General features: G+C 36.9%; 1 protein-coding gene and 1 pseudogene across 1 annotated transcript; both read right to left on the minus strand.

The window, feature by feature from the left end:
- Positions 1 to 3,158: 3,158 nt before the first annotated feature.
- Positions 3,159 to 4,227, minus strand: LOC149560090 (cytochrome P450 71AU50-like). Its single transcript, XM_089827561.1, has 2 exons — positions 4,023 to 4,227; positions 3,159 to 3,592 (listed from the first exon to the last, which is right to left on the minus strand). The coding sequence occupies exons 1-2, from the start codon at positions 4,225 to 4,227 to the stop codon at positions 3,159 to 3,161; spliced, it is 639 nt and encodes a 212-aa protein (XP_089683687.1).
- A 2,901-nt stretch (positions 4,228 to 7,128) lies between these two features.
- LOC149560091 (cytochrome P450 750A1 pseudogene) overlaps positions 7,129 to 27,308 on the minus strand; it is a 33,222-nt pseudogene continuing 13,042 nt past the window's right edge.

Here is a 27,308-nt window from a genome sequence, read left to right on the forward strand (position 1 = left end):
ATTTTGGCTCTTCAATCAACACCACAGGAAAGAGTTATTCAAGATTTTATTTCTATGTCTTCATTTAATGAGAATAGTTCTTCATTAAATCCACAATGTTAGCCTATGGTTTCTACTCCCACCACTATTTTGGTACCAAATCCTACTCTATCTTCATCCTCCATCTCCAATAGCATGGATCTTTATCATGCTAATCAGCAGTCTAAAGAACTATTATAAACCATGGTGTTATAAACCCACAAAGGTCTGATGTATTTTGGGGATCTTGTGAAGATGTCCGCAATGAGGGAGAGCATCAACATGCTATGTTGGAGACAAGTCATGATGTCAATGCTCCTAAAGTTTTTGCTCATAACATATGTAAGTCAATGGGTCACAGTGATAAGAAGGGTGTCTATGCCGCTCAAAGGGTTGGGGATCCTAGTTTTGAGCACAACAATCAGCAGGGATGTGTCACCATAAACTCACATCTCCCTCAACGTAGCCTTCAGCCTCACAATCATGATGATGACTATAGGAATCGTCACCATATCAAGAGGCCTCTTGCTCACACTAGACTCCATGAGCTTGAAGAAGGACATGGGATGAAAAACACTATGAAGGATATGGGATGCAGAACACGAGCTTGATGAAGTAATCAAAAGTGGTGGGAATTTAGTTATGATCAGACGTCTTTCTCAACTTCACAGCAAGTAGCGTGAGTGGTATGGTGGCCAAGTTGGGCAGTTGAGATAGGATTTTAGTGGTACTAATGCCATTGGAAGACAATATACTTGTAATGAAATTTAGATTAGAATAGATAGGAGGAGCTCCATTGGCTCGAGCAGTCCTCATGAGCAGTCTTATTTGATTCCCAGGCAAGAAGCAACCTGTGTCTTGACTAATCACAGGGGTTTTCAAGTCCAACAATAGTCACAAGAAGACTTGAGAACTGATGCTATAACACATCATGGCCATAAGGAGTGAGACTTGGATGTTTCTAAGCCAATTCACACATCTTCACAGGGTAGTGATTATGAATTGATAAGAAGAAATTCTTAGAAGGAAGAACATATTCTAGACTTAAGGCAATCTACTAGGCATAGAAGAATGCCTACAAGATATTCATATTATGAATTTCTTTACTCTCTGGAGGTAGAGCCTAAGATTTTAATCTCTGATTAGATTGAACCAGCTAATTTCAAAGACATTTGCAGAAGTATTGATACAAAAAAATGAATTATTGCAATGGAAGAAGAGATGAATTCTCTTAAAACCAATAAAACATGGGATTTTGTTCTGCTTCCACCCAACTAAAAATCTTTGAAAAATTGTTGGGTATATAAGGTGAAAAGGGAAGATGGTGGCAGAAAGAGGTATTGCACTCAACTAGTTGTCAAAGGGTATGTTTAGAAAAAGGGAGTAGATTTTGCAAAGATTTTCTCACCATTTGTACAGACGACTACAACCTAAGTAGTTTTGGGATTGGTAGCCATTTAGGATCTTGAGCTGGAATAGCTTGATGTCAAGATGGTTGTTCTACATGGTGATATCAAAGAGGAATTGTACATGGAACAACCTGAAGGTTTTGTTCCAGAGGGGAAATGACATCTCTATTGTTGGCTAAAGTGAAGTTTGTATGGGCTTAAGCAAGCTCCAAGGTAGTGGTACATTAAGTTTGATCGGTTCATGGCTAAACATAACTTCACCCACTATGAATCAGATCCATGCATCTGCTATAAAAGGCTTCCTATTAGTGAGTTTGTTATTCTTCTACTCCATGTTGATGATATGTTAGTCATTGGTACTTCTCCTCAAATATTTAGCAAGCTAAATAAAGAATTAGCTTCTTAGTTTGCCATGAAAGATTTAGGGGTGGCCAAAAAAGATTCTTGGAATGACTATCACTAGCGATAGACATAAAAAGGTGCTTGCTTTGTCACAAAAATCATACATTCACAAAGTTATAGAGTGGTTTGGTGTGGCTAAAGCTAAATATGTTCCTATTTCAAGTCTTGCTCCGTACTTCCACCTAAGTTAAAATTTGTGTCCCAAAACACAAAAAGAGAAGGAATTTATGAATAATATTACTTATAAATCAGTGGTTGGTGGCATAATAAATTCTATAGTTTCTACACATCCCAACATTGCTCATGTAGTGGGACTAGTTAGTAGATTCATATGCAATCTCGGTAAGCCTCATTGGGAAGTAGTCAAGTGGATATTGCGGTATCTCAAGGGCACTTCTGATTATGCATTGTACTTTGGTAGAAATCATGCTCAGCTACAAGGATTCAGTGATTTAGATCTTGCTAGAGATCGAGAAAAATGCAGATGTACTAGTGGCTATGCTTTCATATTTGCTAGGGCTATCATTAGTTGGGCCTCAAGGCTGCAACATTGTGTTGCAGCTTCTTCTTCTAAAGTCGAATACTTGGCTCTTTCCAAAGGAGCTAGAGAGATGATTTGGTTGCAACGCTTGTTCAACGATCTACATTGGCAACAAGATGATTATGTTTTATTTTCTGATAGTCAGAGTGCAATTTTTATGGCTCACAATCATTCCTCTCAGCAATGCTCCAAACATATTGACAAGCATGCTCACTATGTTCACTATGTGGTAGAAGAAGGGAAACTAAAGGTTGCCAAAATTGATACAAAGATCAGTCCAGCAGACATGTTGATGAAGATTGTTGCCAAGGAGAAGTTTGAATGTGCCAGTACTTTTGTTGTCCTTGTTAAGAGGAAGTAGGCCAGCATGTAGAGTAGGGGAATGGGTGATTAGCTGGTGCATCTGTTGTCTTTAGGTGGGAGATTGTTGAGTATTGAAGGCCAACAATCACATGGGTGTTTTCCCTCCACTTGCATTGTGTCTCTTCAGCTGATCATTTGTTATTTATAAATGCTGATGGCATCTATTTGTAAACTCATTCTATTTTATCAATACAATTCCTCTACTCTCAGTGTGGACATAACCATGATTTGTGGTGAACCACGATAAACATATGTATTTATGTATCCTATTGTTCTCTACATTTCTTTTTCATTCTTAATTAATTTATAAAATTGTGTTGCGATTATATTTATTTATAAAATGCCACCATTATTGCATTTTTGATGATATGCTATATTCTCAAGTTCTAAGACAGCAGGAGCTACAACGAATAAAAAGATAATTGTTATTGAAAATCACTAGGCCAGAAGTCTGCGTTCAACTTCAAGGAAGGGATGGCATAGAGATGGTTTTTCTTTGATACGGTTGCTCCGAACTCTTCTTCCATGTCCAGATCAGCAGGATCGCCTTCGAGCCTCCAGTCAAAGCAGTGCCAGAACTGAGCCAAAACAAATGACATCTGCCCGATTGCCGTGTGCCCACCCGGGCAGCCCCTCCTCCCTGTCCGAAATGGCAGCATATCGTACTCCTGCCCCTGGTACTCAAAGCTCTTATTGCCCTCGAATCTCTCAGGTTTGAATTCCTCCGGATCTTCCCACACATTTAGGTCTCTTGAAATGGCCCACGCATTCACAAAAAGCTTTGTTTTCTTAGGTATCACATTGCCCTGTGGTCCTACAGTCACAGCTTCGCTCTTCTCATGCGGGAGAAACAATGGTCCTGGCACGTATAGTCACAACGACTCTTTAATCACGCGTTGCAGGTAGTACATGTTGGGAAGATCAGATTCAGTTACCATGCACTCCTTCCCTACCATACAATCAATTTCCTCCTGTAGTTTCTTTGCTACCCGAGGATGCCTGAGTAGTGCAGTAATTGCCCATTCCATGCTAGTTGCTGTTGTCTCCATCTCACCAATGAATAGGTCTTACAAATAAATATTGTACGACTAAATTGTTAGAAGAACAAACAAATCTAAGAAACTACTTCTTTATTATTGACCTTAACTGTATGATATCTGTCAAAGTATTTTACAAAACTTCTACCCTAAAACAGAATCGAGCGACGATCAAGAGAGAGAGAGTAATGAAAGTGACGTACGAAGAGCACTGCTTTGATGTTATGTTTTGTGAAGTCCACGTCGAGAGACTGGGATTCTTCCACTCCTTGTTCTCCTCCAGAGCCCTTCTCTTGTTCTCAATATAGTCATCAATAACTCTCCCAACAATTCTGTCGAAGAAGTTGTGGGTATTCATCATGCGTTTCTTGAGTCCTTGCAGGTCCATCCAATCTATGGAAGGAAAGAGGTCCCCGATATTAACAGCGGAACGGGTGCTAATAATCTCCCTCGCCATGTCTTTCTGATATTTTGAGAGTGGAAGGACTAACAATATCATAAAAAATTGTAGGCAATAGAGGAAGGAGAGTCTCTATCATTCAAAGTTAGCATTTTCTTCAAGGATGATTCATTGCAATTAAAAGACCTTATTTTGTATCATTAAAGAAAATGGGGGAGGGAAACTATATTTGTCCATTCAAAGAGAAAGGATGATGATGTTTTTGCACACTTTGGAGATATATTAGTTATACTTTGAGAAGATGTGGGATTTCAGAAAAAAGGTTGTCTCTTATGCATATGCGTTGACTTATTTGTGTAGAGAAGGAGAGATTATTATTGCAACACTTCACAAGGTGTTAGAAACATTTAGGAGAGATGCAGACTTCTAAAGGAAAGGAATCTCAGTTACTCCATTACAAGAGTAACTAGACACACATGGAGTCAATTTGATGCTTCCTTGGTCAGCACTGAAGATTAGCTAAGGTGTTTCAACAAACTAGAGATATTACAATCAAAATCCATACAATGTTCCTCTCTTCTTAAAAATAATGTAATAAAGGGGGATGCTATCATTTTAAAATTAGTATAGGCTAGTTTTATACTAGGTTGAATAAATTTAATTACTATTCTGTTAGCTATAGTTAGTCGAGGTGAATTAATTTTTGTATGAAAGTTTATAATAGATAAATAAGGCTTATTATAGCTATTTAGATATTGATGTAATTAAATCTAGTGGAATCGTCAAATAATAATTATATTTTCATTTTCTCTACTTTATGACTTATATAATGTATTAGCATTCACAACTTCAATAGGCTATCTTCAAACATGTTTCATGAACAAGCAAAATGATTTTGACTTTTAATATTTATGAATAAGTTGACCATTTTGATTGGTACATAACAAATATAAAGAAGAATAAAGGAATGGAGATACAAGATTGAGGTGTAGCCCATACACCCCACGTATACAAAAACAACACAAATTAAAAAGAATATAATACAATAACTAGAAAAGTAAAAAAGTGAAACACAATAGCTATTTGTTAAGTGTATAAATAGTATAGAATCCTAATCTCATAAGGGAGGACAAAGAGGGAAGTGGTGTAGCCTAGCATCAAAAAAGAAACAAAACCAAAACTAGATATTAAAAACTTGTTTAATTACTAGATCTCTTCTAAATTCATTTTCTTATTTTCCACAACTTCTATTCCAGCCATCAAAGAAATTTTAAGTGTCCCATGCAAGGAAACTAAGTTCATAATTTATTTATTTATTAAAAATCCACCATTACTGACAGTTTGATGATAGGCTATATATTCTCTGGTGCCATAACAACATGAGTTATAATGAATAAAGGAATACTTGTTATTGAAGAAGAAGCAGCTGAGGAATAGGAAGAGATAGACCTAGAGGACACATGTGGATCTTTTTCAGATGCTCTACACTAGCTCTATTTTGAGTTTTCTTTTCTATATTTCATAGTTTAAGCTTACATTTTTTCAAAGTTTTGTCAAATATTAGCATACCCAATGAGTGAAATTCACCAACTGGTGAATATTCACCACTAAAGTTATGACTATATTTTCTTTGAGAATAAAATATTAGCTTTATGCATTAGGGTGCTATTTTGATTGAATTCCTCTAAAGGTTTCAGATCTATTAGTTGTTAATTTTGTTTTTTATATTTATTTTTCTCACAACTGATTCCTCCCTAGTTGTGTGTGGTGCATTGTTATTCCTAATAGGTAAACTACCTTCATGCACAATATTTTTCTCCAAGCATAAAATAATTTAAAAACTAAAAGGATATGACAATTCTTGTTTAATTATTATTATTTAAATAGTCATAAACTTAATCAAGTTTTCCACAAATTAGTATTATACATCATCATCAAATTGCTAAGAGATACATCACTTTTATGTTATTGAAGTTGAATGATTTTGGTGTTGTTAAACTTTTTCTTTATAAAAATGTGACGATTTCATAGCTCAAATATGAAATCTAGATAAAATTTGTGCACGGGGAGGATTACATATTGATGCAAAGGGGTTTCCAATTAATTTTGGATTTCATCACAAAATAAGATATGGAAGTCAAAATTATAAAAGGAGAGTTGAGTTTTGTATTATGCCAAAATTAATTGAACATATGGGAAAGATATGAGTGAACTCATGTAAACCTTCTTTCTAGGGTGATAAAGTTGAGCAGTGCAAGATCTATATCTATCAATTCACTAGAGAGTTCTTTTGCATGTAAATTTCTCTACAAGTGATGGAATTTCTCATATTAGAAAAGGAAAATTTAAAAAAGAGTTGAATGATTTCTCAAAGATTAATAGTTGCACATTTCTGTTTTCAAACATATAGTGAGAAAAGCCACTGAAAGAGATTACAAAATGATAGGGATAACTTTTCTAAGGAAACCTCCAATTAATCTTTGGCATAGAAAAACAAAGTTTATAAAAGACCCAAATGCATTGTTTGATTGATTGGTACATCCTTGTGCAGTGCGCACCATGGCGGTAATCTTTATGAAGAATTTGAAAGCATGCAGCTGGTTACATTGATCACGAAGAGTGGAGAAAGGATTGGAGGTGAGAAGATGAAATAAGCACGGAGGATTCATTCCACACAAAACTCTTAGGACATTGAAACTCAACTAATTAGTTAAATCACAATTATAAATAAAAACTCGTTTAATTCCTATCTATTCTAAATTAATTTTCTGATTTCCCCACAACTCCTATTCCAGCCATCAGAGAAACTTCAACTGGCCCATGTAGGGAAGCTGAGTTCATTGTTTATTGATTTATAGAAGAGCCACTAGTTCGATGATATGGCATATTCTCAGGTGCTTGGACATTAGTAGGAGCTACAAGAATAAACAATACATTTCTTATTAAAAAAAGTCTAAGCTAGAAGCTTGCGATCAACTTCAAGCAAGGGATGGCATAGAGATGGTTTTTCCTTGACACGGTGGCTCCGAACTCTTCTTCCATATCCAAGTCAGCAGGATCACCTTCGAGCCTCCAGTGAAAGCAGTGCCAAAACTGAGCCAAAACAAAGGACATCTGCCCGATTGCCATGTGCCCACCCGGGCAGCCCCTCCTTCCTGTCCCAAACGGCAGCATATCATACTCCTGCCCCTGGTACTCAAAGCTCTTGTTTCCCTCGAATCTCTCGGGCTTGAACTCCTCCGGATCTTCCCACACATTTGGGTCTCTTGAAATGGCCCACGCATTCACAAAGAGCTTTGTTTTCTTGGGTACGACATAGCCCTGCGGTCCTACAGTCACAGCTTCGCTATTCTCATGGGGGAGCAACAACGGTCCTGGCATGTATAGCCTCGGCGACTCTTTAATCACACATTGCAGATAGTGCATCTTGGGAAGGTCAGATTCAGTTACCATGCGATCTTCACCTACAACAGAGTCAATTTCCTCCTGCAGTTTCTTGGCCACCCGGGGATGCCTGAGCAGAGCAGTGATTGCCCATTTCATGCTAGTTGCTGTTGTCTCCATCCCGCCAATGAACAGATCCTGTTCGAACATATATTGTAGGACTAAATTGTTAGAAGAACATTAAAACAAATCCAAGGAAGTACAAATAAAATGAATATTCACTTGATTCTTGACATTAACTCTATGATCTATTTTTCCTATTCTCCAATTGGGTTGAGATCGTCATCTTTGTTGATATTGTGAAGGTCAACAGTCAAGTCATTGTTCCTTCCAATAATTGACTCTCTTGGTTTCCAAAGACTCTTCATTTGTAATATTATTGGAGCCCTTTTATATGCTGCTCCTGCTCATTTGTAATTAACTTTAATACATTAATCTAATACTCTACAGTTTGGATTTAGCCACTATTGTGGTGAACCAGGATAAATCCGGTGTTGTGTATTTCTTCTTATTGCTACATTTTCATTCTCTGTTTAATCCTTTCAATTGGTATCAGAGCACGTGGTGTGCAGATTGGGAAATCGGTGTTGACTTTTTTGGAAAGATGGAGGATTTGAAAATAGAGAAATTTACAAGCAAGAATTACAGATGTGCTCCTTGCTGGTTAAGCAAGACTTGGCTCTTGCAATCGAAGGAAAGTCTAAGAAACCGTCTACAACCACTGATGAAGATTGGCAAAAGATGGATGAGAAGGCAATGGCATCCATTTTTCTCTCACTAGTGAAAAACGTCTTGTTCAATGTCTCAAATGAGATGTCAACGAAAGAGGTTTGGGACAAACTCCAGAATATGTTTCAAATGGCGTCAGTTGCAAACAAAATCTTCATTATGAAGAAACTCTACAAACTGAAAATGAAGCAAGGGACTGCAATGTCAAATCATATAAATGATTTGAATACCCTACTATGTCAAGCAAGCTCGATTGGTATGACTCAAGATGATGAATCCAAAGCCATCATCTTGTTATGTTCTTTACCTGACAGTTGGGATCCCGTAGCTACAGCTGTAAGTACTTCAAACTCTATGAAGTCAAAGCTAGCCTATGACGAAGTTATTGCCACTTTATTAAGTGAAGACATGAGAAGGAGTAACAAAGACTCTGTCATGTCCCCTTTTCAAATAATTAAAAATAATAATCTTTTCTAAGGCAGGCAAGCCCAAAAAGGTGAAGTTTTAGAAAAAGGGGATAATCTTTGGAAGCTAATGGACTAATAAATGAAAATTATTATTAAAATATATTTTATTAACCCCTCTTGGACGTGAGTTAGGGTTATGCCCTCTTTTAAGGAGTTTGGAGGCATTTTGGGCTCATTCCAGAACTTGATTTTTGCTCATTTCTTTGTTATTCTTCAGAGGCTGCCAAACTTATGGAGAAGGAGACCCAAGAACGGGAGTTTGTAGGTTTCCAAGAAGGCTAAGGATGGGAGTTTGAAGCCATTCCATGTGCATGCTCATGCAAAGTTTTCCTTTATGCTGAACAATGCAGATTTGTGAGTTTTTAGGTGTATTTTTTGTAAGAGTTTGGTGTTTCCGGTTGAGTATTTCATATCAGTTTGGGTTGCTACTATATTTCAAACTATAAGATGTTAAAATAGAGCTGAATATATGTATTGGGATGTGATTAAACTTATGAGATAGATTATTAGTGTTTTTGTGGTGTTTTCGAGCATTTTTGTGTTAATTTCGGGAGCCCGATGAGCATAGTTTTTGTCCTACATTTGTGAACTGTTGTGTAAAAGCTATACAGATCTGAAAATGTCATTTTGTAGGCTGTTATGCTGTTGAAATTGCTATAAAAATGTCCATTTTCAGATTTATTAATAATTTGTGAAGTTGTGAAATTTTTTGGCACTATTTCAAACATACTTGATTTCGGTTTATTTGAGAAATTGGTGGATCTTTGTAATATTGGTTGTTTGGTTTTGAAAATATGATTTGAGGCTTGAAATATCATATAAAATCAAAAAAGGGACATTTCAGTGGTATCAGAGCCATGATCTTGCCAGCCTGAGGGTTTGTAGAAGTTTGCATGTCAGTTTTGACAACTACCCAGATCTTGCATGTCAGTTTTGACAAGTACCCAAATCTTGCATGTCATAATTTATGGTTGCATGTTGCTTCTAAACAGCTGCATGTCAAAATTTATGGTTGCATGCTACTTCTAATCATTTGCATGTTAGTTCTTGGTGAATTTGGTGGTTGCATGTTGCTTCTAATCAGCTGCATGTCAAAATCTATAGTTGCATGCTACTTCTAATCATTTGCATATTAGTTCTTGGTGTTTGAAGAAGTTATAACCTATTGGGGTTACATCTACTTTATCCAGAATGGACAAGTATAGGACAGAGTCTCAGAGGACATGATCTTGGACAATTGATATCTAGAGTTAGAACAGTAGAAAGGATGGTTATTTAGACATTTGAGATAAACTTAAGAAAATAAGCCATGACATGTCTGAACAGTTGGTTGAACACCACTGTATGATGAATGACATGTTGTCCGACCTAGCTAAGGTGGATAAGTTGACCAGATTTCTATTTGGCAGATTTTCTCACAGTGCAGGTGACACAATTACCAAGAACTTGCATGAGGAGTTTGAGAAACTAGCTTATAGCCAAGAAAAGGTCTCAGATTCTACTCTTCCACATGAGGTAGTGAGAAATGATATTACACAGATTGATAGTAATGGTCAACTTGATACTCAAATTGAGACAATTGTATACAGGTCGTTAAAGGGTGATATCACAAGTATTTAGGATGGTATAGTTACAACAGGTAGTGACTACAGCGTGGTGGGTTCAGATGATGATTATGAGGATGTTGTTGTGCATGATGGTGAGATACCTGGTAGAGATGAGCAGACATTAAGCATTCATGAATTTGCTGAGAAAGAGTACCAGGCATAGTTAGATGAGGTTGAGGCTAGTAGTACTTCACACAATTTTTCCAATCGGCTGAAAGTGAACAAAGATAGTATTGTGACTTCATTATCTCATCATGACAGGTATGTGAAGTTAGTTGGTATTGGTCATATTACTCAAGTGAGGATTTTTCTTGAGTTACCAGCTAATTCTACTTTACAGATATGGACTCGAGATTATTATATTGGCATTTGGGATTCAGTTGACTGGAGATCTTTAACACATTTTGGTAGCAGTGTTTGTTTGGGTGCTATCATGGATTTGATTAGCAGATTGCATGGTGTTGTCTTTTCTTGTGCTAGTAGCTTGTTCGATGTTGGTATTAGTTTTTATACACCGGTGTTGGGCTTTGTTCATATATCTAGTCGACCATACTTGCTGGAATGTGTTGATGATCTTTCATATTTGGCAGTATGTATAGATGAGTCCCAAGATCATATTGGCATTGATGACATCCCAGAGGATGCAGTGGGCAGTTTTGAAGACTTAGTTTCCTTGGATACAAAGGAGTTGGATAATAGTGATACAGTTTTTGATACTCCGTTTGTTGATATGAGCTTTAGAGTTGATTCACAGGATATGGATGGTAATAATATAGAGACTAGTAACTTTGAGGATACTCCTTTAGACAGTGCATCAGAGGAGGTTTGTAGGAGACAGTCAAGCTAGTGCCATCATGTGTCTAATCAATTGAGAGTTAGTGAGCGAGACATTGCTATCGCTTGCCAACATTTTGATGCTGCTCATCAATTGTTAGCAGTTTATGGATGGGGTTCTCCTACTAGTGATGAGTAGGGAGGCAGTTATCTTTCCTTGACAGAGTTCCACTCTTTATGGGAGGCTATCTAGATTCTGAGACAAGATTATATGTTGTTGGTAGCCGACAGAGATTATCTTATGGAGTGGGGAAATACAACATATGATGCATTGTTGGCCAAGGAAGATGAGGTGAGTGAGTTTACTGAGCAGCTTGTGTGACTTCTGAGATTCTTGTGAGCACACACTTGGATTTCAAGGAGTCACAATTTCATTTGGCTAAGGTGACCATGGAGTTAGAGCAACTACAGTCTTTACTATATTCTGTACAGTCACAAGCTATCGTGTCTGATGATCCGAGGATGTCCATGGTCGAGATTGTCAAAGACAGTGGAGATGGGGATGCATCCATCCTTGATACTAACATTGGCATATCGGGTTCATCCCCACTAGAGTCAGGTTTAGTTGAGTTGGGTAGTGCAGTAGATTGTTGTGGTATGCCTGACATGGTGGTGACCTCTAGCACTAATGGCATGAAGACTAGAGATGTTGTATCAAAGACCATGTATGATGTTGCTGAGCCGATAGTTGTTATGGTTCTTGCTAGTAATACTACTCCCTTGGCGATGTCTTTAGAGGTAGTAGTCAGTTCCAACTTGGTTAGTGATCAATTACAGTTAGTTACATCTGGATTGCAGTCTGAGCCACTAACTAAGATTGGCGCATTCTATCAGCATTACATTGTGAGGTATGCTCATCAATTTACCTTTGATGACCATGTTGATGAGATGATGATATAGAGATGTACTTTGGTTCCTAGTGCTTATCATCATTTATGGGATAGTTTAACGCCTCAGTTAGAGAGTTATGATGGGCACGACATGGGGATAGGTTCTACAGTTGATAGCTTGATAATACATGACTTAGAGTAGGAGTTTCAGAGTGATGCTTCAGTAGGTGTTGTTATTGATTCTACTCCTTTGGCTATGACATCTCCTGACTTAGCTGGTGATCAGTCACAGTGGATTGTATCACTTGTTCATGGTGAGTTGTTGACTGACGTTGGTTTTTTTTTATCAAGATTATATTGCAAGGTATGTACATCAGTTAGCATTTGATCCTTGTGTTGAGGAGTTGATGGCAGGGAAATTTGGTTTGGGTTCCAATTCTTGCTGTTTATCTTGTGATGGCTTTTCACCATCAGGGGTGCATGGTAGTTATGGTTATGAGATAGTGGTCAGTGATCTAAAGAGTTGTGTTGACTACAGGCATTGTATAGTGTGTGGATTCTCCATACTTGGTACAGTTCCATTTGGGAGCATTCACCATTGTTACAGAGTTGGATTGTACATTTCGTATAGGTCAGTGGAATGCATTGATGGTATTCACTATGTTGGTAGTCCACTTTACTTGCGTTTTGATGTTCTAAGAGTTTGTGTCTCATGAGTTTCTAACTGTGGAAGTTGTGACTTTGGAGTTTGGTTGAGCAGTAATTGTCAGTTTGATTATAGATTCCTCTTGGTTATATTGCAGAGGATATTGCAAGAGCTTGTGTTAATTGACAATAGTATAGTTCATGACTACATTTGGGATCCAGGTGGATTGATTGGTTTATTGTTTAGCCATTTCTTGAGGACAAGCAATATTTGGAAGGGGAGGACTTGTCATGTCCCCTTTTCAAATAATTAAAAATAATAATCTTTTCTAAGGCAGGCAGGCCCAAAAAGGTGAAGTTTCGGAAAAAGGGGATAATCTTTGGAAGCTAATGGACTAATAAATGAAAATTATTATCAAAATATGTTTTATTAACCCCTCTTGGATGTGAGTTAGGGTTATTCCCTCTTTTAAGGAGTTTGGAGGCATTTTGGGCTCATTCCAGAACTTGATATTTTCTCATTTCTTTGTTATTCTTCAGAGGCTGCCAAACCTATGGAGAAGGAGACCCAAGAACGGGAGTTTGCTGGTTTCCAGGGAGACCCAAGAATGGGAGTTTGTAGGTTTCTAGGAAGGCTAAGGACTTGATTTTGAAGCCATTCCATGTGCATGCTCATGCAGAGTTTTTCTTTGTGCTGAACAGTGCAGATTTGTGAGTTTTCGGGTGTATTTTTTGTAAGAGTTTGGTGTTTCCGGTTAAGTATTTCATATCAGTTTGGGTTGCTGCTATATTTCAGACTTTAAGATGTTAAAATAGAGCTGAATATATGTATTGGGACATGATTAAACTTTTGAGATAGATTATTAGTGTTTTTGTGGTGTTTCTGAGCATTTTTGTGTTAATTTTGAGAGCCCGATGAGTATGGTTTTTGTCCTACATTTGTGAACTGTTGTGTAAAAGCTATACAGATCTGGAAATGTCATTTTGTAGGGTGTTATGCTGCTGAAAATTCTATAAAAATGTCCATTTTCAGATTTATTAATAATTTGTGAAGTTGTGAAGTTTTTTGGCACTATTTTGGACATACCCAATTTCGGTTTATTTGAGAAATTGGTGGATCTTTGTAATATTGGTTGTTTGGTTTTGAAAATCTAATTTGAGGCTTGAAATATCATATAAAATCAGAAAAGGGACATTTCAGACTCCTCATCCGGTGATGCTCTTACTATGGTCTACACCGAGAGAAGAGAAAGAAGCCATCATAGAGGAAATAATAATTACTATCAGCAAAGATCAAAGTCACCCAATCGTTCAAGGTCAAGAGGTAGGAATGGAGAATGCTGGTTTTGTGGTAAGCCTGGCCACACAAAGAGAAATTGTTGGGCTTACAAGAAAGCATAAGAAAATGTGAGAAACATGGAAGCGAATACAACCTATGAGAGGGATGAAAGTGCTTTAGTTCTTTCTACAAGTGACACAAAATCAGATTCTTGGGTGATAGATTCCGGAGCCTCTTTCCATGCTACTTCATTTACAGATTGTTTCGCAAACTACCATGAAGGTCAATTTGGAGAGGTATTTCTTGGAGACAACAAATCTTGCAAAATAGTTGGCAAGGGTGACATTTTGTTACAGCTAGAAGATGGAGGGAAATGGTTGTTAAAAGATGTTCACCATGTTCCAAAATTAAAGCAAAATCTGATTTCTGTCAAATAGCTCTTCACATAAGGATATTATCCATTCTTATATCTGGATACTTGGAAAGTTACCAAGGGTTCGAGAATAATTGCCAAGGGAAACAAAGTTGGTAATCTTTATCTTCTTGAGAAGCCTACTGAAATAGGGGCTGCTATGACAGTCATGGGCAACTATGCAACACTTTGGCATCAAAGATTAGGCCACATGAGCAAAAAGGGCCTTGAGATAATGCTCAAAAGGATCAACTACCAGGTCTCCAATCAGCAAATTTAGAATTTTGTGAACATTGCCTTTATGGGAAGCAAAAACGTGTCAGCTTCTTGAAAGATGGACATAACCTCAAGGAGAAACCATTGGAACTTGTACACTCAAATGTCTTTGGTCTGGTTGAGGTAAGCTCTTTAGGAGGTTAAAAAAAATTTGTTTCTTTCCTTGATGACTGTACTAGGAAAGTATGGATATATATGATGGCAAATAAATTTGAAGTTTTTTCTAAGTTAAAAATTTTTAAAGCTCTTGTTGAAAACCAAAGAGGCCATAAGATCAAATGTTTAAAAATGGATAATGGAGGTGAGTTTTGTTCACTGGAGTTTGATAATTATTGTGTAGATAATGGCATTTGTAGGGTGAAAGTTGTACCCTAAACCCCTCAAGAAAATGGGGCAGCAGAAAGACTCAATAGGACAATAATGGAGAAAGCTCGGTGTATGCTTTCTAATGTAGGATTAGGCAAAGAATTCTGGGCTGAGGCATGTAACACAGCCATATATCTTATTAATTGAAGTCCTTCAAGGTTTTTTTCTTTTTCTCTGAATCTAGCTTTTTACTTCAAGAAACTTCCAAGTGGTGAGTTTTTCATCCTTCTTCTTTATGTCGATGATATGTTAATAGCTGGCACAAACAAAAGAATAGTTAATGAGTTGAAGTGAAAATTGGCAAGCAAGTTTGCAATGAAAGACTAAGGGGTGGCTAAAAAGATTCTTGGCATGACAATCAAAAGGGATAGGAAAAAGAGGGAAATCACTTTGTCTCAAAAAAAATACATTGACAAAGTTGTTGAAAGATCTTGCATGGTTGATGCAAAAGTCACTCCTATTTCTCTTGCTGGTCACTTTTGATTAAGTTTTGAATTATGTCCTAAAAGACAAGAAGAAAAAGAATTTATGGAGAAAATTCCCTACAAATCATCCATTGGTAGCATTATGTATGCTATGGTTTCTACTCGCTCCGACATTTCTCATGCGATGGGAGTTGTGAGCAGGTTCATGAGCAATCCCAACAAAGCTCATTGGGAAGTCGTCAAATGGATACTAAGGTATCTAAAAGGTACTTCAAATTATGTTTTATGTTTTGGCAGAAACAAAGTTCAGCTAGAAGGTTACACTGATTCTGATCTTGCTGGAGACTTGGACAAACGAAGGTCTACCACTGGTTACACCTACATTTGCTGGAGCTGTGATCAGCTGGGCTTCATGGTTACAATATTGCATTGCTCTTTCTTCAGCTAAACCTGAATACTTAGCTCTTTTCAAAGGTGCAAGGAAAATGATTTGGCTTCAACGGTTACTTGGTGACTTGAAAGTTCATCAAAATGAATATAATTTTTTTTGTGACAACCGTAGTGCAATATTCACAGCACATAATCAATCATCAAAACATCGCTCCAAGCATGTTGATGCACATGCTCACTTTGTTCATCATGTAGTCGAAGAGGGCAAGCTAAATGTTGTTAAGATTGACACCAAGATCAATCCAGCTGATATATTCATGAAGGTTGTTGCCAAAGAGAAGTTCGAATGTGCTAGAACTTCTCTTGGGCTTGTGAAGAAAAGATAGATCATTCTCTAAGCAGGGTATTGGGTGATTAGTTGCAGCATTGGTTGTCTTTCAGGTGGGAGTTTGTTGATATTGTGAAGGCCAACAGTCAAGTCATTGTTCCCTCCAATAATCAAGTCTCTTGGTTTCCAAAGTCTCTTCATTTGTAATATTATTGGAGCCCTTTTATATGATGCTCCTACTCATTTGCAATTAACTTTTACACATTAATCTAATACTCTGTAGTCTGGACGTAGCCACTATTATGGTGAACCAGGATAAATCCAGTGTTGTGTATTTCTTCTTATTGTGACATTTTCATTCTCTATTTAATCCTTTCAATCTTATCTAGACAAATTATTTTACAAAACTTCTACCCTAAAATAGAATCGAGCAAAGATCAAGAGAGAGGGGGTAGAGAAAGCAACGTACGAAGAGCACTACTTTGATATTATCTTTAGTGAACTCCATGTTGAGAGATTGGGATTCTTCCAAGTCGAGTAGCACATCCAAAATGTCCTTACTCCACTCCTTCTTCTCCCCAGGAGCCCTTTTCTTGTGCTCAATATGTTCATCAATAATTCTTCAAAAAATCCTATCGAAGAAGTTGTGGGCATTCACCATGCATTTCTTGAGGCCTTGCAGGGCCATCCAATCTATGGAAGGAAAGAAGTCCCCAATGTTAATAGTAGAAAGGGTGTTGATAATCTCCCTCACCATGTCTTTGAGCTCACCCCTTTTCCCAGTCACATCATCAACGTCAAATCTCATCCCAGTCAGCATCCTCCAAATAATGGCTGAGGTGATATCTATTGTGACCACCAGTCACAACACGCCAATGCTTGGGATGCCCCTTTCTTTTATTTTGCTCGCTTTTTCCTTTTTCTATGGAGCACAAGTAAGAAGGAGTCAGGAAATATTGCACTAGGGAAAAAATCCTTCACTCCAAAGAAATCTCACTTTCCATAAAAGCGTTAAGCACAGTTTTAAGGGAGTCGTGGAATATTTTGAAGAAGACAAAGCAAAAAATCCTTCATTTTAGAAACATCCCAACAACACAAATCTTGGAGCGCAGTTTTAAGGGAGTCATGGAATATTTTGAAGAGAATAAAATTCATCGTTCCATCAAAATCCTGCTTTCCATAAAGCATGGTGTGCAATAAAGTGTGGATTGCAATAAAGCATGGAGTGCAAGTCCAAGAGTTTAGTAAGCATAATAAACAAGAGAAATCAAGACAAATTGTGGAAACAAGTGTGATTTTGGAATGTATAGTTGGTATTTCTTTGAGTTTAAATCACCATATTTGCAAGAATATTGATTGAGTGTCGAGAAGATGGAAAGAAGATTAAGGAAGTCTAGTAGTTAGGCAAGCATGAGAAACATAAGACTTCAGGACAAAATCCTCCATTCTGAAAAAAGCCCGACTTGCAAATCATGGAGCATAGTTTTAGTTTGGAAAAGAAATATTATGAAAAAGGATAAAATCCTTCATTCACAAAAAATCTTGGTCCCACAATTGTGGAGTGCATAACTACGATGGCTGAGGAGAGTTGATTAAATGGATTATTCATCATTTGAATTGACACATTTGTATTTCATTTTTGTAGGTGTATCTCAGTGCCCTTCCTCATGGCCCACCACCCACACAATCGGTCGAGGCCAACACCATACAACCCACATAGCTAAATGTATTGCAAACTAGACTATTTGATTATGTTTGGATTAGGTTCTTCAACTATCTCTCCTGCCAGTACACTAATGGGAATGCTACCAACTTGTTACAATGGACCACCATTATTAAGACCACCCAAAAAGAGAGCTTCTTCATTGGCCTTCCAGTCTCCACTAAGGCTACCTACAATGGCAGTTTCATTCTTGTAGATAAACTCATCTCCTACGTGCTTCCCAAAGTCAAGAAATATGAGCAATATGGTGGAGTCATGCTCTGGAATGAGTTCTATGTTAGCACTACCCAATATAGCTTGGCCATTAAAGGCTCCATCTGATAAGAAATATAGCTTGACCATTTACTTGTTAAGCAACTTTCTTTGTTCCCTCTCAAAGTTTCTACGTACTACTGGATTGAAGTAAGACTTGAGCTTTCATAATGCTCTTCAATTGTGAGGAAATTTCTGAGCACAATCACCTTGGTGTGGAACTTATTTTTGTTGTTTACAAAAATTGCCAATTTTTTTGCATATTTTGTGGAGCGCAGGTCAGCAAAACCAAAGGAATGGTCAAATATGACAAATCTTGGACTATTTTAAAATTACGCCTTCAACTTTCCTTGCAGCAACTTTTTTGTGGTAATGGATAAATGTTTGGAAAATGAAAAATCCTTGACTCCATAAAAAGCCTGACTCTGCAAATTCTAGAGCGCAAAGTTGGGCTACTCATGGAAATGTTTAATTCATTCCACAAATATTCCACTTTCCATAAATCATGGAGCACATAATCGCGCCAGGCTGAGGAAAGCTTTGAAACAAATGCATGACACAAGTGTTGCATTGGGAAGAATTGAACATGTAGTCAGTAGATTGGTAGAAGAAAATTTTATGCGTGCATTCAAGCACAAGTCCTTGCCACCCCAATTCCATGTGCATTGTGAGCAAGGCAGATAAGCATGGATATACATATAATGGGAATTCGGTAGTCAAATAAACATTTTCCCTAATTCCAAATGAAAAAAGAAGATGGCCCTAGCTACACTGAAAAGGATAACTAGGCAGTAAAATGAGCACTTGTAGTTAGACAACACATTTGAAGTTGAAATTTGTTGGTAAGTATAGAATGGTCAAGGAATCCTTAACAAATTTTGTCTTCCCAGCTCAAACAATGGCTTAGAGAACCGTGGGGCCATGAATGCATCCAAAGAAAATTCTATAAGATCTTTGGAAATAGTTGGTAGCTGGAAATTTAAGGCAGAGGAATGAAATTCCTTATGAAGTGAAAAGCTAGATTTAAAGAAAAAGTAAAAAAAATGATTTTCCTTCAAAAAAGTTTTTTTTTTTGGATTTGCATTAAAAAAATTAAATATTAGTTTTACTACTATTTAATTTGATTTTTTTTTTTTGTTGAATAAGAATCCAAAAAATAAAAGTGGGGAAAAAGTTGCAAATAAATTTGATTTTTTTTTTCATTTAAATATGGAAATTAATTAAATATTGATTTTTGAATTGATATTTAATTAATAAAAATAAAAAAATCAAAATGGGATAAGAAATACTTAGCTTCATCTTGAAGCTAAGAGCATCAAAATAGCAACTTTTTGAAAAAACCAACAAAAAGTGACAACTAGCACAAAAGATGGAAACCTTGATGGCTAAGTAAAGCAACTACCTAATTTTAGTCTATAGCTTTAAAGGCATCTTTTTTTTGAAGGATGATTTCTATAAGAAACCCTCTCATTCATTTAGGCTCACACATAAATTTGAAGAGCAAATTGAGAATAGGAGTGAGATTGAAGGAATTCAAGAAAGTAGATTTTTTGGAAATTTTTTTGAAATTGTTGAGGAGTTTTCAGGGAATTCATGACAAAGGATTTTGAATCCTATCAGAAAGGAATTCTTTTTGCAGTGAGTTGTGAAAATTGCATATTTCTTGCATAAGTATTGAAAAGTAAATCTTGAAGGAGTATGAAAATTTTGGGAAAAAACCAAAATCTTTGTCTTATGGACAAGTTGTATCTATTGTATTTAATACTTTCCTTGCATAGTCTTATGTGTGTATATTTTCTATTTTGTAGGAAAGGAGAATGGCAGAGCCCAGGAGAACAGGAGAAATGTGAGGACAACTAATAAAGAATGAAAGGAGAGGATTCTATCCTAAATCCAAAATTGTATCAAAGTATTTAGAAATCAAAGATACAAGTCTTGGTGTCCTTGATTTGAAAGATTTTAACTAGAGAATTCTCAAATATAGTTACTATCACCCGACACACCTAGCCACCAGAATTGTGAGAAGTGAAATTTTTGCTGCAGCTAGTTTCCCTCCTTCTTTTCAACATCCAGAATTGATTGTGGAATGTACCAAACACTACAGTCCTAGAGATAGAACCATCAAGGATTCTAAACGAAATGTTCTGGCAGATTTTTGTCCAACATCCATTTCTGAAGCATTTGAAATTCCTTCTCACTCGAGGATGGTCACAAAGACACAGGAGCAAGCATTGAGAATCTATACATCTGGAATCAATTTCTATGAAGAAATAATCAACAAAAGGCAGTTGAAAAAAAATAGATCACATCATTCCAAGATTCCTAGGGAAATAGTATGGCTTGACTTGTAGAGGGAATATAGTGACATGGTCATGATGTTGAGTCGCATATTTGGCATGCCTTATTCTTATAGGTTTGAATCTCGGATGTGGTATTTTGTTGAGTAGGTAATGGAGGAAGGAAACATAATAGATTGGGTTGGGATCATAAATAATAATCTAAATGAATGGTTGATGAATCTAGAACATACAAGGAAATTTTACATGAGCTCCTATTGCATCTACATGCTAGCATGAAGGACAAATTATGATGGACTATGATCCAAAGGACCAATTGGAAGAAAAACCCAACACCTCAAATTCCATGAGTGTTACCAAAAGTTGCATTTGTATTCAAAGGATGACTACATCAGGGTTAATGATATATTTTCCATGGGCATAGCAAGAACACTACAAAAGAGGCCACATACAAGAATGTCAATGGGTGCAATGAATTTGGTCGAGGAATATGGTTCCTAGTTCATTCAGTTTCCTACATTTTCATACATCTGAGTTCAAGGATTCTCCACAAAGCCATACAAACTTCCCAGGTATCCAATAGATAAGATGGTCTTGTTAGAGCTTACTCGACAAGTTCTAGCCTATGACAAGATTTAGAAAGGGAAGAAGAAGTTGGGATTGTAGTTTCCAATTTCCATAGGAGAAGGGAAAACTGAGTATGCCCATGTCTAAAAGCTGAAGAGAGATCATTAGATGAGCTCCACTTCTTCTGCCTTCTTCTTTATCCAAAAAAGAATGATTTTGATCCTTACAACAAGATCTCATCAGTAGGAGGATCAAAGTAGCAACACAAGGTTCACCTTGAAGACTTTTGGGAAAATGTAGCAGACAAGAATGAGATTAGAAAAAGGTTGCATTCAAGACTACCATTGAACATTATTAGAACATGAAACATATTCAAGGTTCCAAATCAAATGGAGGAGGACCCAAATGTGATGCGAAAGGGATTCAATCCAGAAATGACAGCTCAGCCATATGATTGGAAGAAGAAAGAAATTATAGATGTCGAAGCTCTTTCAAAACAGGTTTTAGATTTTTCAAAGTGGTAGATCAAGCATAAGAATGAAAAATTAGTTGCACTAGCTAATGGATTCACATATAGGTTGCTTGGCCACAGACCACTTAGGGATGAAAGATCAGGACAAATAGCTAAAGGGACTGTTGAGGAAAGAGGAACTCCGTCCGAAGATGTAGGAACCAAGAAAGGGAAACAGGTACCTTGAGAAAAGCATCCTAGGATTGAGGAAGTCATCTGGGAACCTCAAAACAAGAAACCAAAACATGGAGATGCTCCCTCTTCTTCGAGTCAAACTCTAAGTGTCCAAGAGATAGAAACTTTTGAAAGGCATGATGTAGGGACAAGTATAAGGAGATTTGAGCAAGAAGAGAATTTGGATAGGCCAATTCATGATAGGTTGAGTATAAATGCCTATGAAAAGTCCATGCAAGAAAGAGGGAGAGATCAAGATAAGGCTAAAATGGAAATTCTCACTACGATCTTAGAGCGAGAAATGATTAATGATGGAGATGGTCCACTAGAGGAAGAAACTCCAGGAGTAGCAATATATCTTCCAAGTGCCAAAGTCATAGTTCTTGAGGTTACAATGGATAGTCTATGAGGTGTAAAGGAGATTGAAATTCGAGCAGTCCAAAGGAAAGAACAGTTGGTATTTTCGAGGGACCAAAGTATACCATTTCGGAATGGTTGAGGCAAAAAATTCAATTGTATCAAAAAAGGGAGGTTGACCTAGCAATTGAATTATAGAAAATTTTGGACCGACCAAACCGATCAGAAGAACAAGAGAAAGCAAGAAGATATACTAAATTCATCAGAGGAGAATTAGGATTCAGAATCTTGCAAATTGTGATTCCCACAGTTGACAAAGGAAAAAATCAGATTGCTCAAGATGAATATTATGTTACAGAAATAAATCTTGGTCAAGCCTCCTATGAGCAAATATTGGAAGAATTTGATGACTCAACATAGGCTTTGAAGGATAGGCTAAAGAAAGTAGAAGAATGGTATGAAAAGAAGAAAAGAGAAATTCAGGCCTTATGTTAGTACATCAATAACTTGCCTCATCCAGTAAGAGAGGAAGGTCCATCATTTGTCCCTCCAATAGGTATTTCCAGTGAAGTAGTAGGTGATATTGATAGAATCAAGTGGATTGCTCAGGGTGCAAAGATTTGGATCGAAGAAATTTAGGAGGTAGCCTTCAATCATGTAGAAGAATTAGTACAAGTGCACAATAGGGCATTGGCTGCAATCTCTAGGATTCTGCGCATCGAGGAATCATGGGTGGATGGGAATATTCACCAAGAAGAGGTGATTGCCGACATTCAAAATCTGATGGAGACCCCAAAGCAAGAATTGATTGATGGTTGAGTTATCAGCGAGGGGGATGTCTATGATTTTATTCGATGGTACAGTGCAATGATCATGGCTAAGGAAATGTTTGAGAGCTTTACTAGGGAATCCAATCGATGGAAGAAGATTGTTGATAACATCAAGCAAGGAATATCAAATGTAGTTGCATCCTTGTTATCACAGAGATTGGTGGAAGAAGAAATGACAAGTGATAATCTAAAAGTCAAGTTAGAGGAATTCTTTCAACTAAATGTATATGGAAGAGATGATTTTGAGAACTTCTCCATCTTCTCAAATACAATGCGCACTACTAAGGACTTACTACCAGATTGCGATGAAAGTTTGGGAAAACTAGAAAGAGCAATTGCAGTTCTAGAATTCAAGCAAGAATCTACACCAAGCATCAGTACAGAGGAGTTGGAATTAGTGTTAGATCAATTTCAATCCTTTAGGTGAAAAAATAAAGGATAGATGCATTAAGTGCATAGTGTGTGTGCTTAGGGATCATTTATTACACTCCACTCCTTCCTAAATGAGCATGCATAGTGGGCATTTATTACCCACTACAGTAGTGGATTCCTTGTGGCATTAATGTAGATTCCTTTCCTTTGCCCTAACCCTAATTAGGGCTAATGTGGCACGATCTTGGCCATCAGTTATTGTGATCATCTGGGCCACCTATTTTAATCGAGGACCTATATAAAGGCTTCATTTCTCATTTGTAAAGGGAGATTTTTATGAGATTGTTGTTATGATCTGCTGAGATAATAAAGTTTTCATTGGAGTTTGGTGAATACTTTACATGTCTTAGTGCTTTCTTGTTCTCCTAAATTTTTTCAATTAGATTAAGTTTAGCATGGTCAATGTGTGGTGATTACAATGAAGAATATGATGGTGTATTGATGAGTTCCTTTGGTTCATACTTTTTACATTTTAGTGATTCTAACTCATTGTGTAAAGTCAACCTGAACTCCTTTCATGCATATGCCAAACTTCTATCATTCATATACATTGTTCTTTATGATGGTGTATGAGGTGATATGAAAATGTCTGGCATAACCCTTGAAGATTGCACCAGTTCACACTTAGTTGTAGTATAACTTGGCGAAGTGAAATTTGATAAATTGAAGAATTTTTCCACTATAGTACTATTTATTGTTATCACTACGCTTAGGATTTGAATAGAATTCTTGAACCCTACATTATTGAATTTCTGCATATTCTGTGAAAACTCCCAAAAAAGCACTTCATTGCAAAACCTTAAGATAGCTCCCACATCCAATATGGCTTGAAATGAGTATGAATAAACATATAAGGCCCGTTGTGATCATAAAAAAATCACATCAACCACCAATCTTGTCCACAGTCAAGACTTGACATTAAAGGAAACTTGAAGTCATTGTATGATCTTTTAGCAATCTTAGCATACACAAGACTTTATTCAAGAGAGGATAGGATATTTTTATATTTTGTTCTACTATTTGGTGAGTCATAAAACACACATCAATAGAAACTGGTGCTAGACGAAGGGCCTTGAATAAAAGATTTTATAGTAGTTTCATATATTGGAGAACATTAATTCATCATCACCGAGGTACATTGAAGATCCTTGAGATTCACCCCGGGAGCGCACGAATTACAATTGTTGAGTTTTGATCCAAATCCTAGGCAAGGAAATAAATAAGCATCTATGAGTGAGAATTCACCAAGTGTAGCTGATCTCACAAGGATATTCCAAACTCCACCACCTCAACATCAAGCACAAGGATCAATCCAAGGAGGAGTTACACCAGGAGCTACACAAATTCAACAGTCATTTGTGCAAATACCTATACAAGTTGTTTCACCTGCAACTATCCAACAACAAGTTCCAGCAATGACCCAACAATGGCGTCCGCAAAATGCATCACCCCTTGCAATGTTTGCCGCATACAACAATATGCCAAAGAATCCTAAACACTTTTGTTCTAAATTATTTGTGAATGATTTAAACCACACTATTGATGAACACATTAAAAATTTTGAGGATGTCCTCCAGAACAGAAATGTGCAAGATGAGGATGTTGCATGTAGAGTATTCCCTTATTCATTTGGTGAGGAAGCATTTTACTACTTATATCAACCTACCTTCAAATTCAATACAAACTTGGCAACAATTGAAGGATGCATTCCTTGAGAAGTTTAGATTGCCTATCACCCCCATAGAATTGTATAGGTAGTTTATCAAGATAAGGAGACAAGAACATGAATCAATTGGTGCTTTCAATAACCAATTTCAAAGGGCTTATTCAAGACTGTGTGATCCATATTGCATAGGAGATGATGCAGCATGACCTATCTACTATGCAGCCCTAGACTATTTCACATCTATGTTTGTTCAAAAAACTTATTTGACTCCTACAAGTTTGATCCAAGCATGTGCTGAGGTAGAGAAAGTTAGTTTACAATCATCGGCAACTACGAATGGAGCACCTAGCTAGTTTGGAAATGCAAATACATTGAATCAAGGAGCTTTGAATTATGCTCCAACTATCAATTCAGTTCTTGCCCCTCAGAGCCAGTTGATGTTGCACCCTGGAGCACCTATGTCACAGGCAATGCCCACACAACCAATTTATCTCCAGAACATGACAAATTCTACAAGGACCCAAGAGTAAAAGGATGAGATGAGAGATTTGATTGAACAAGTGAAAAAGTTGTCCACTGAGGTCACTTACCTTAGAAATCAAAATAATTAGTTGCAAAATGCACAAAGGAATTATCAGTCATATCAAGGTAGCAACCAAGGTTATCAAGGGAATACCCCTCCACATCACGATAGTAATCAAGGACACAATCAAGGATTCAATGAAGGTAATCAAGGATATTGTAATAATAACCAAGGTCATCAAAGAAGATTATGGAACACTAATCCAAATAATGGGAGCATACCATCACCATTAGATAACCCTCCATCTGAGAATCGCCTAGCTGATAAAGTTTTCTTAGCAGAAGCTGCATTATCTAGATGGTGTAGATTACATGATACTAGTAAACATTTTGAATTATAGTGTCACAAATTTCATTTAGCAGCATATATTTTCAAAGGAAAAGTGAGGAACACTACCACATCTGAGAATCCTCCTCCTACGGGATATGAGATGGTACCCACACGAAGATATGACCAAGCATTGGTTTTTGATTATTTTAAGTTTCCTCCTCTTGATTCTTAGGATTACATGCCAATACAAGCTAATAAAAAATTCCCACTAGCTTCAGCAAATGGTCCTGTAGAAATGCCACATTATCAAGTCCCACCAGAAAATCAACCTCCACCAGTATCCCCGAATGAATCACTACATAAGGATGGATTTTTATTCACTACTCTATATAATAGTGTCTTGGTGGAAGGGACAAGTGAAGTGCAAGCCTTTCAAAAAACATCAGCTAATACTCCAATAAAGACATATCAAAGGAATTATAGGAACCATACATCATCAATTCCTCTAAATAAATTTTCAACTCCCCCACATCCAAATGCGAACAATAATCCTAAGCCTCTTAGAGACTCCCTTGAATATCGACAACTGATGAGCTCTCAAGGAGAACAAAGGCAATGCAAAAATCTAGGACAAAAATAGAAAGGAAGTCCTCCTTGAGAGGAATTGAAAAGATTCAGTTCTTATGTAGTAGAGGAATTCAAGAAAATTAAAGTGATTCTTCCACTATATGAATTGATGAAAATTTTAGAAATTAGAGATACATTATTGGAAAGCTTCAATGACACCCCCAAAAAGATTGTTTCTCAAAATGTATCACATCCTCCAAGAGGGGTATCCAATGTCCATCAATACAATTTTTCTCAAAACACCAATGTTGTAGATGATGTACCACCATATGCATCTAAGCTTGCTCAGAATCCTTCAAGTTTCATTGGAATAGTACAAAACTCTCAAGATCATTAGAAGGTTAAATCAAGTGGAAAAATATTCTCAAAAAATCCACCACCAAAAATGATCAAAGATAATTCTCCTATAGTACAAAATTTTGTGACAACACAAAATGGGAGAAGTTCTATACATAACAATGAGATATTTGACTCAAAATGGCAGAAGCCAATGGTTTTTTATCAATGTAAGGAGGAACCTGCACCTTTCCTAGTATCTGTTAGAATTTTTGGGAAAATGTTACAAAATTATTTAATTGACTCTGGCGCATCAAGTAATGTAATGCCATTGGACATATGTAGAAAGCTTGGATTGACTCCACTTCAGATGGATAAGAAGGTTACACAATTGGATAAAACGAAAGTCCTAGTTGTGGGAGAGTTGAATAATATTCACATGTAATTAGCCTCTAATACATGTGTTCAAAGTTATATTGACATATCTATTGTGGATATTCCTAAAGGGTATGGCATCCTTCTTACTAGAGATTGGGCAAGG

This window comes from Cupressus sempervirens, chromosome 4, assembly GCF_028749045.1.
Source record: "Cupressus sempervirens isolate cs-2001-9-10 chromosome 4, ASM2874904v1, whole genome shotgun sequence".
Taxonomy (NCBI): Eukaryota; Viridiplantae; Streptophyta; class Pinopsida; order Cupressales; family Cupressaceae; genus Cupressus; species Cupressus sempervirens.